At 32.8% G+C, this 11,431-nt stretch overlaps 1 protein-coding gene across 3 annotated transcripts; it reads right to left on the reverse strand.

Annotated features, from left to right (window-relative positions):
* LOC109124724 (scarecrow-like transcription factor PAT1) lies at positions 8,313 to 10,664 on the reverse strand. 3 transcript variants are annotated; one of them, XM_010443931.2, is made up of 3 exons: positions 10,504 to 10,664; positions 9,022 to 10,072; positions 8,313 to 8,915 (listed from the first exon to the last, which is right to left on the reverse strand). In XM_010443931.2, exons 2-3 carry the CDS (start codon positions 10,044 to 10,046, stop codon positions 8,465 to 8,467), a joined length of 1,476 nt encoding a protein of 491 aa, XP_010442233.1. In that variant the 5' UTR covers positions 10,047 to 10,072; positions 10,504 to 10,664; the 3' UTR covers positions 8,313 to 8,464. The 3 variants fall into 3 exon arrangements, with proteins under 3 accessions (XP_010442233.1, XP_010442232.1, XP_010442234.1); XM_010443930.2 differs by having other exon boundaries at positions 9,022 to 10,080; XM_010443932.1 differs by lacking the exon at positions 10,504 to 10,664 and adding an exon at positions 10,288 to 10,495 and having other exon boundaries at positions 9,022 to 10,080.

Here is an 11,431-nt window from a genome sequence, read left to right on the forward strand (position 1 = left end):
TTGGTTGTTGTCTGGTATTGCTAGGTTGCTTGAGTTGGGTCATTAGAAACATTGCTAGATTGCTGGTTCTATGATTCTTGTTGGTTGATTTTTGGTTATTGTTCAAGTTATAATTATTGGATTATTATTGGATATTAATTTGATATTGGTATTGGTTATTTCTGCTCTTGGTTGTGATTGTGGTTAGGTGGCTAGTGGGTATGGGACCACTAGTTGTAGTTTATTTAGTATTATTATTATTATTATTATTATTAATATTATTATTATTATTTTATTTTTTCAGCTAAACAAATTCATTCATTGATATCAACATGAGTTTACAAAGTGATTAGAGAAACTTTGAAAGCAAATTATTACATAAGCAGAAATATGCGCCATATACTGAAGATGATAAAACTAAAGAGTGAATTTGACGATGCTTTCTTTAAAGCCTTACTCGCTAACGGCCAAATGAAACCGTTATTTTCCTCTTCCGTAATCGATCTTCTTATACGAAAGTTGTGTTTGGCTATCTTTTCTTTGTAGAAATACCAAAATGCACATCGTATTACAAAACCCATTGCATTCGTTGATAGCTCTGAACAGTCAACAATCTGATACCAATTAGTCCGTATCAATGTTTTTCTAAGAAAAAGTGACCTTGTTTTCCTCTTGAAAATATCCCAAACAAGCATTAGTCTGTCCTGAGCCTCTTCGTTGACCATAATCTTGCCAATTCCTATGTCGAAAAACCAAATTGCATATCCAAACCAAAAGGTGGTGGGTAATGAAACTCGCTGAGAATATCGCTTCCGTCTCGGACCAAATACATAAATGAAATTCTCTTGAGTTAGTGAAGAACCCCATAATTTTTCCAACAATGGGTAGATTGTCGACCTTAAGAAGTAACCATCAACATCATCGCCAGTTAATGTTGATTTCTTTGTTTTGGAACCAGTGAACATATCTCTAAATCCAAAAGCATCAAACGATATCACCGTCCGACTGTAGTCGAAGCCAAGCATCCATAGTTCCATCCCCCAAGAGAATAAAACACAATCACATATTCCTGGATCCCAAGTCCAGAATGGATCTCCGTTTCTTAAATAGGATAGATCCAAATAAGAGGCATATCCCCTTTGATGTTGAAAGTGACACGTTTCTGTGATGAAACGACAAACACCGTTCGAAGACGGAAAGAAACCAACAGAAAAACTCTTGGATTGAGACCAGATTAGGGTCGGAATTAAACTCTCCCACAGGAAGAGAAAGATTATACGAGACTGAGACGACGACACTAGCAATCCCATCGTTTGATTCTGAGACCTCTGTTCCCTGCTGATATGAAGCGAGAGAAACACGTCCGACTGTGGATCCATTACTCTCGCGAAGTATAATGATCTTTGGGTTTTATTAAACATCACCCAAACAAGAGAAGATGAGATCTGAATTAGGAGTGAAATGGATGAGATTGACATAACGATATCGCCTTCGTTGATTTGGGATTTTTGAATTCGAAACAAATCAAAGTAAAAACAAGAAAGATTAGAAACTGAAGGAAAAAAGAAGGGACTGGCCGACGCCTGAGAAGCCAGCGCCGGCCAGAAACCGGTGATAATAGAAGTTGTGTTGCTGAAGTAACTGCCTTCACGATATCGCCTTCGTTGAGAGAGAAAGACTAAAAATATTATTGATGGTTTTTTGTATGCGAAGTGTTCTCTATAACGTGCACAAAGAACATAACTGAAGTAACAAAATGAGACAAAAAACAAAAAAAATCAGTTGATTTTATATATAAAAGAGACAAGATTTCATTAATTTATTTTTCAAAATAAAGATAGTAGTTATTATAAAAATAAAAGAAGAAGATTAGTTTATTATTATTATTATTATTATTATTATTATTATTATTTATTAAAAAAACGGGTTGAGTCGTTTCATGAAGATTTTGATCCAAAATGGTTGTTCTGGGCGTTCGGTAAGAACCGATCAAACCGAACCGATCAAACCGAAACATTCGGTTCTCGATAATGAGTGAGAGAGGAGAAGTAAACCGATCGGTAATATTATTTTGTCATTTCGTAACTCGGTTTTCTCGGTTCGGTATCCAATTACCGATCGGTTTATTCGGTTAAGGGGAACATGATATAAAAACTTAAAACCCTAGATCTAATTCATTTCATCGATCTTTAGTAAAACACCTCCTCTCTTTTATGTTACTCTTTCTTCCACTCTTTTCTCCTTAATGATCTTCATTCTTCTTCTCCTTCCTTCTTTTCTAGATTCTTCTACATCTTGCTCTTCTCTGTTCTGTCTTTCTCCTCATACTTTTTTCGTTTTTTCTGTTTCTTCCAAATCAAAAGCTTTAAACCGTACTCAACAATGACAGTTACGACCGGGAATCTCCCTCAACTTAATCCGCTTTTGATGTACTTACCGTCGTGAGGTTCGTTTTTAAATTTGATTATTGGTGTTACTTGCTTTTTTTTGTAATCATTTTTTTAAATCTTAGATCTTAGACTTCATAGGGCTTGATTGGAACCACATATACTATAGCATTAGCATTATGCAGCATAAGCATTAAACTGCATAAGCTGTATGCTCTGATTAATATAACACATTTAGTTGATTGGTATAACAGTGGAGTATTAGATATTATATTTATATTAAATATATGATATTAATTAAAAATATATAATTTAAAGTGTTTCATTAAAAAAATTAATTATCACTCATTGCTATATAATTTTAAAAAAATATATTTTAGATTTAATCAATTTTATAAATTGTTATATATAAAAATTTGTAATTTAATAATTTTTAATTATATATATTTATAATGTTACACATTAATTACAAATAATTAATATATATTATAATTTTTTATAAAAGTTTATATCTATATTTACATTTTTAATTTCAATAACTTTTTAAAATATATATAATATAACACATTAAACTAAAATAAAACAAAAATATATATTATAAACGTTATATCCACATTAATATTTTAATGTATTAAATAAATTATTATATTATTTTTAATAATAACATTAAGTAGTTTCTCATATATATTATCTTATAACAAATAAATTTATCTTTTATAAAATCATAATTTTCTATTTTTACAAAATAAATTAATTATTTAAAATTAATTTAATATATATTTATATTTTAGAGTTAAATGCTTAGGAAATGCTTAGAAATGCTTCAAATGAGAGCATATAGGAAGAGAGCATATGAGAGCATCTGTAGCTTCTAAATGCTCCCTTATATGCTCTCCTAATAAATGTTGATTGGATGATAAAATTAAAAAAGCTTTTTCATATGCTCTTCCAATCAAGGCCATAGTCATTAGTTGTGTTCTTTCTTGTTTTAGTGAGAATGCGAGAAACAGATTCATCCTCGTTCAACGCAAGGCTGGAGTAGGATTGTCGGAGATCGTCCTGCTGTCACCTTTATCGTCACCGGCACACAATCGTTGCTGCCGCGGCACTGCATTAGCTCTATCTTTGTCAAACCCTAATATTTTATTGGGTTGTTGGGCTATTAATTGCATGATGGGCTTTTTGTTGGATTTGTAACAGGTTTTCTATTGGATTTGGATAATAGAGAAATTTTTTCTCTAATATCTAAACCGAATTAGAAACCGAATGAAAAAAAAATTCGGTTCAATCTCTGGAAGATAATTTTTAGCCAATAACCGACCCGAATAAACCGACTTCCGAACCGACCGAACCAAATCCCAGTTTCTGAACAACTCAAACTGCTAGCTTTCTTTGTAGATATCTCTCACCAACTGATCAAATGATTTAACCAACCTCACTGCTCGAAAAATCTTCTTTTAACTATGTTCCTGGTTTTTGAATCCTTTGCACATCTAACAAAATATTGCTCAAACAAATAAAATTTCTCTACAAAACTCACCTTTCTCGAGTTTGATTGATCCTCCTTTTGATGTTGCAGTTCAGATCTTCCTCGCCTTCATTTTTCCATGCTTATGTTAACCAAGCTTCAACTTCTAAAACATCTTTAATACCCACAAGCAACAAATTCATACCACAGAGACATAATCGATAGAGACTTCACCTTAGATTGATCCCAATCAACCTCTCATATAGAGTGAATCATTACGTAGGATTTTCTTTTCCAATGGTTTTCACTCTTGGTTTTTCTTCAAGATGAAACATTTTCTTCACAGTTTATCTCCATCATGACCCAAGCTTGATATTTCCTTGCAAATTTCTTTTGAAAACCTATGACTGAACATATGATAATCATTGATAATAGCCTCTTCTCCTTCACATCCATACTGGCTTGTCTTACACGTAGTAGAAGTTCTAAATTCTCAGCATAAGTCCTCAACAAGAATCTGTGAATTTTTCTCATAATCTGAAAAAACAATCTTCAATCACTCTTTGCCACATAATTTCATCTTTTTTCATGAACTCTTTTTATGAATCTCCTGCAAGTTCCAGCATTTTAGTCTCTCCTTTAGATAATTACTAAACCACTTTAACCATCACTCAACTCAAAATTCAGCTTGATCTGCTTTTGTGTTAATTTCTATATTTTTTTTAGATTTCTTTGTTATATCACTTTAAAATTTACTTATTTTTTTGCTAAAAAATATGAAATCATTGTATATAACACCAAAAATTTCCAAAACAATCGTATCAAAGAATTACAAAGATATTAAAAATATTAATTCAGGAACACTCTTAAAATGACATAATTATTAGTCTTTTGAATTATATATTTTAAGTCATTTAAATTAAATATTTGGAATTTTTTAACACAAATCAAACAGATTTCACTCTTAAAATGACATAATTATTAGTCTTTTGAATTATATAAGTCAATTAAATAAAAAAAATTGAAATTTTTAACACAAATCAAACAGATTCCTATAAATGATTATGTTTATATATTTATATTTCCAAAATCAGATCATTAATTTTTAAAAAATTAAAAATATATCAAATTGATAACCTTATTTCTTTTAGGCATATTACTATTCCAACAATCAATAACAAAATTACTAATCAATCTCAAATTTCTATATAATTAACAGAAAATTATTGTGACATCCCAGTTAGCAGAGATTTTTAAAATAATTGATTTGACCACCTATGTTACCAAAGTGCACTTATCTTTTCGGTCATGGGTCCTGAGAGAATTTCAGAGTTAAGCGTGCTTGTGCTGGAGTAGTTTCAGGATGGGTGATCTTCCGGAAAGTGATTGTCGGAACTGTGCGAGGGAGAACAAGACACTTGGAAAGATCATGTGGTGATTTGTCGAGACGCTAAACAAGTCTCTAAGGCCTTCCGGACGTAGCAAACTGACCGTCGGATATGGTTGGGCTCACAGTCCTAGTAAAAGGACGTGAGGTCCATGAAGGAAGGTGGGCCGTGAGTAAACATGGGGCCCACTAAGTGGTGGCAGTCGGAGCGTTACAAGTGATACTAGAGCCGAACCCAGATGAGTACAAAGTCGAGTGGACTCACACCACCAAGGGTGACGCTCTTTGTTCACAACGAGGACGTTGTGATCTGTTAGTGGGGGTGAATTGTGACATCACGGTTTGCGGAGAGGTTTAAAAGAATTGATTTGACAATTTATGTTATCAAAGTGCAAATATGTTTTTGGTCATGAGTCCTTATAGAACTCCATAGTTAAGTGTGTTTGAGCTGGAGTAGTTTTAGAATTGGTGACCTTCCGGGAAGTGATTGTCGGGACTGTGCGAGTGAGGACAAGATATATGGAAAGATCATATGGTGATTTTAGGAATGGTAAACAAGTTTTTAAAGCCTCCCAGACATAGCAAACCGACCGTCGGATATGATAGGCTCACGCGCCTAGTAAGAGGACGTGAGGTCCATTAAAAAGATGGGCCTATGGGCCATGAGTGGACATGGGATCTACTAAGAGGTGGCGGTCGGAACGTTACAATTATCAAACATTTCATTTATTTGAATGAAAACTTACCTATAATATACCTAAATTAAAATAAATATATCTGTTTTCATAGAGGCGGAATTGAAATAAATATATAATACAAATAATCATCAATTTGTAGACAAACTATCTACATATACATTTTTGGAGACATTTATAAAATAAATCCTGAAGTTGACACTGATTTACAGGTATGTCATTGGCATTAAATAATTAATTCAATAAACAAATTAACTTTACTTATATTCGTTTTTTTTTAGAAACTAAGTATTTTAAAAGGTAACAAACATAATTGTAAATGTATACAGATTTTATTTGCTTATTTTATAAGTAGGTGAGTGAAGAACTATTGTTCTTTAAAAATTTGAAAAACTGATTTGATAAAAAGTGATTTTTAGCCTCACATACTATATTTTACTTTCACGAGTTTCGTATGATAAGTTTTTGCGGATTAAAATTTTTTGAACATGTTGTGTGATCCGCCTAGCATGCCGGATTTGGACTATAGAACCAACACAAAAACTATTAATTTATTTATTTTATTTTGTTTTTTGTCAACAAAAGAAATCAGCTCAAATGAGCCAATCTGTGGGTAAATTGTTTACAAACAAAATAGGATGGGGATTGGAACGCGCTCGGCGTGCCAAAGAATCCGCTCGTACATTAGCATTTCTAGAAACCTGAACCAAAGAAAAAGAAGAAAACTCCTCCCTGTCAATCTTGATATCGTCTAGGTATGTTGCAAAGGCTGGCCAATCCTGAACTACAAAATATTACATATACTACAACACATTCTTAATATTCAAAAAAAAAAATGTATACACATAAAAAATTACACTAACATACCATATATATGCACATACCCTCTATTTAATTACGGAAAACAAAACTAAGTGTTTTAAAATTTTATATTCTATTTAATAATAAATTTAATGTAATTAGGTTATAAACTGTATAAAACATAAGAAGAAGAAAAAACATTATAAACAAAATTATAAATTAATTAGATAAAAATTAATTAATTGGGAATTTGAAAACTAAATAAATTTAAAATTATTATTTATAATAATTTAATTTATAATTTAGTCCCGCGGTGTACCGCAGGTGAAAACCTAGTATTCTATATTAAACAACCTAAACTTATTAAACGTTTTGGCAATCAGAATATATTCTATATATATATATATATAGTTAATCCAATATAAAATTTCTCCAAAATATAATTTTAATATATATTTTTTAGTAATTCTAAACACAACCATGAATATCAAATTTACTAAAAGTTACAACCATTCATAAAATAAACCAAAATTTTAATGGTTCATCAAATAAACTAAATTTTCAGGGTTTACTTAATAAGTTTCCAACAATTAAGTTAAATAAATTTTTAGTAATTAAAAAAACTAAAAATAATAATTTACGAAGAGTTTACCCGAGTGATGTGATCTTAAATAGGAAGTATACCAAATGTTGAAATGGTTCGTCAAATAAGGATATAAGGTTACAATGCTTCATAAATAAACTAACATTTCCAGTAATTCATCAAATAAATATTGCAATGGTTCAATTAAACGGTTAAAATAATTTATTTAAATTTCATAATTTATGAACAGTTATATTTAGAAATTGGATATAATTAAATGTTACAACGATTTCTAAAATAAATCAAAATTGTAATGGATTTCTCAGAGTGATGAAAAATCATTTTAACATCACAATCAATGTTAAAACTGTGCATGTTGAGAGTATAGAGTAGAGAATGACATTGAAAATTAAATTTTAAATTATTTAAGTTCATTATCTTTTAAAAATTAATGTTGAATTTTTTATTAATAGATATTATTTTATGAAATGATACGAGAAAAAATACACAATTGTTCTTTGTATTTATTCAGATTGTTATTATCATATAGATTAATTATATATTCTTAATATATTTCTATTTTTTAAGAATAAACATAATCCTATTCTTTGTAGAATTACACTAGTAACTTAAAAAACTTAAAATTAGTATCTAATCTTATAAATTAGCATATGCTTTTAAGTCGCTTAGTACTTTGGTTTCACTACCTTTTAATTAACTTGTGGAAGATTATTAATAATTATTTATCAAAAAGTAGAGTGTTGAGAACTTGAGCTTCAAATTACTAATTAGATTTAGACACATCACACATTTACTATTTATTTGCGAAAGATACACCCATTTACACGTGTTCTCTCCAAAAATTATTGAATCGTTGAGATGTCAAAACTGTGACAAGACACTGTTTTGTTGTTTTATTGAACATCAATTTATTTCGATTACATCTATACTAATAAAGATCCATTCGTGTGAACTATATATATATATGCTTAAGTTTTTTGATTGGGGGAAGTGAAAGCATTAACTTTGGTATGTGTGCATGTTTCTTGGTCTCTAGCAGTAGACATAATATTCTTCTAATGTTTTGAAGATTCAAATGAGCGACTAAACTGCTACAAGTAGAAACACATTAACTACGATCACACTAGAGAAAATGTCTCTGTCTCATTTCCAAGCACACGAGGCTACCAAATCTCTATGCATCCAACCAAGATACAAGGCTCCATCTCTTTCTTCTAGCCTGTACTTGTTCGAGTAGGTCCTGAGCAGACTTTTAATGGTTGAATTCACCAGGGGACTCAAAGGGTAAGAAGTGAAACCCGCCATCTCAAAACGTGACTTCCATTTCCCTAAGAGCTCGTGCCGCTCAATCCGATCAGCTCCTTCACATGCGATGATGTTCACGACATCTCTTGCTAGACAATGTTGCTCCACATTAATCCTCTGTTTGTGATCTCTTGGGAGAGTCACATCAATCGACTCGAACATCGCGGCATAGTAGTTCATTGTCTCCATGAACCTCGGGAAGAAGGCGGCCGTGTTTGTGTTTGATTCTTGTTCCACAAGAGTCACAACCTTGGGAGATAAGCTCTTCACCATTCTCAGTAACCGGTCCCTGCAAACAAAATATACTCAACTCAGTCAAGGGACAAAACAAAAGAATCATCCTATATATGTTCAAACAAATTTATATACAAAAACTAATACTGTACCGTACGTACCGGTGATTCTCAGTGCTCACGCTTTCGTCAGGCATATGATGAAGAACAAAGGCAAAGTTGACGGCTAGAGCTTCCCCTGGCCGGACTCCGAGATTCTTAGGTTTAACCTCGGCCGCTGACACCGATACAGGGTTGAACTCAAATGGAACGTTGAACTGCTTAGCAAGCTTGGCGAGTCTGTTTCCGACAATGCTTAGGCCACCTCCGCGAGCATATGCTGAAGTCGTATCGTCAATACCCGTTATCCGAATCCGCGGAGGCCCACCGGGCCTAGCTGCAAATGCCTGGATAAGAGTGACCCATTGACTCCCTTGACCGATTTGAAAATCGATAATGTGAACTCTGTTTTCTTCCTTCATGGCTTCAGCAATGGCACCATTTGCTGACATGTATCCGAACTTGAAGTAAGGGCAAACCTCATAGAGAATATGCATGTAAGAGAGAAGCTCGGTGCTAGCCGGTTCAGGGCACCTGTTAAGTGATTTGTAAATGGAACTACCCGATGAAGCTAACTGCGCCACTAGACCTTCCAGTAAATAAGCTCCCAACCGTTGGATAGGCTCTCCAGAAACCGAGACCATCTGGCGCAGCTTCTCCATCATCGAATTAGCCATCATAAGATCGTTTTCAGACATAGCTTTTGCACATGAAACAAGATCAGCTCTCAGATCCCGCCTCGAGATGGCCTCAAGAGTTGATCTCCAACTGTTAATCTCTTGACACGCCGTGGAATCAAAGGAGTCCGTACCATCAACGACTAAGTCCAACGAGTCCGGACCCATCATGACCGTCTCTATCTCCTTAATCTTGTGTTTGAAGTCATTCAAATCATCCGTCACACAAGATCCACATGTATCCTCATATGTAGCAGTAGACGACAGAGCATTATACGCAGGAGAGTCAGGAGATGGCTCGAGGGTACAAAACCGTTTACGAGAGTTGTTAACCGGTAAGTACCTCAGCTTCCCAGAAGGGTTGGGCTCAAAAGAGTAAGCCTCAATCTCTTGTCTAGGCTGCTTGTACATTTCTTCTAGTCACACCTAAAAATGATCTGCACAACTACAAGTACAGAAACATCAAACCCTTTGACTCATCTCAAACCCATCCTAGACAAGCTAGCTCTAAAATGACCTAACGTAGATTTGTAACTCAGATCAACCCAATTCATCTACACATTCATAACTCAATTCTTACTCATAAACAAATCAAATCTACGTACTGATAAAAAACACAGAGATCAAGAATCTAACAAGAGAAGCAAATTACCTTTTGAGGGCAAATTAAAGCAAACATAACCTCCAAAATCAAAGAATTTTCATTACAGGATCAAGAGAGAAAGATGATTTAAGAAGTAATATGATCATAGTCATAAGAGATATTAGAAGAAAAAAAGAAAAAAAAAAGACTTCTAAACTTAAGGAATCAAAGATCAAACAGAACTGTTCTAAGTGAAAAAAAAAATCCAAATTGAGTAGTACCCACCTGACTTTTTATCCTGAGATGAGAAACCTTAAAATAGTGAATGTTATTGAAGTTCCATGTGAACCAGAGGAAGAGAGAGAGAGAGGGAGGGAGAGAGTTGTCGGAGACAAGGCACATGGGAATGGCTCGAAAGACAAAACAGAAGTCTCACTCTTTTATTACGAGAGAGAGAGAGAGAGAAAAGAAGGAACAGAATCTAAAACACGGCGTGTGATTTACGATTATACCACTCAAGCATGTCGCTCCCACCACCACATATATCACTACAATTATGTAAGATACATGTCCCCGATCCATTATTTGTCTCAATCTAGTTTTCAACTTTCACTATCTCTGATCTTAGTTTAAGAAAAAAAGGTATATTAAACCAAAAAAAATATATTATTCTATATGCGTGAATACGGACGGTGAATAAAATTCGCAGTAGGCCAAACCACATATTTATAAATAGGCAAAGCAAAAAAAAAAAAACTAGTTGGCGTTTAGTAGATGTAGCAAGACAAGACGAGAACACCAAAGGAAACAAAAAATCAAAGTCAAAGAATGTTGACCGGGGTAGAGAAAGAAGACTATTACAATGCTGAATTCAAATGTTGTGATTTCATGCCACCCAACTATTGAAACAAAAGCAAGAGCTAATTAAGTTAATTTTTATTGGTTTCAGGCGTATGCAAAAAGTTCTCAAACAATTTATTTTAAAAAAAATTTTATAATTACATTTTAATGATCGAACATAACCAAAAAAAAGCTCGTAAGTATTTAGAAACATTTTATATCATAAAAATAAAAATTTTACAATAAAAACAATATATTGGTCAAAACTATTTGAAGCTGAAATTTTGGCTGATAAGAGGAATTAAGACTCCAAATTAAAAGTGAAGTTTAAATATTAAGATATCAATTTAATGATCGATTTTTTTCATTAATT

This window comes from Camelina sativa, chromosome 11, assembly GCF_000633955.1.
Source record: "Camelina sativa cultivar DH55 chromosome 11, Cs, whole genome shotgun sequence".
Classification (NCBI taxonomy): domain Eukaryota; kingdom Viridiplantae; phylum Streptophyta; class Magnoliopsida; order Brassicales; family Brassicaceae; genus Camelina; species Camelina sativa.

Coding starts and splice junctions, on each gene's coding strand:
- LOC109124724 (XM_010443931.2), bottom strand. CDS start 10,046: ATGTACAAGCAGCCTAGACAAGAGATTGAGGCTTACTCTTTTGAGCCC. Junction 8,916..9,021: donor GTGAGCACTGAGAATCACCG/GTACGTACGGTA, acceptor TTTTGTTTGCAG/GGACCGGTTACTGAGAATGG.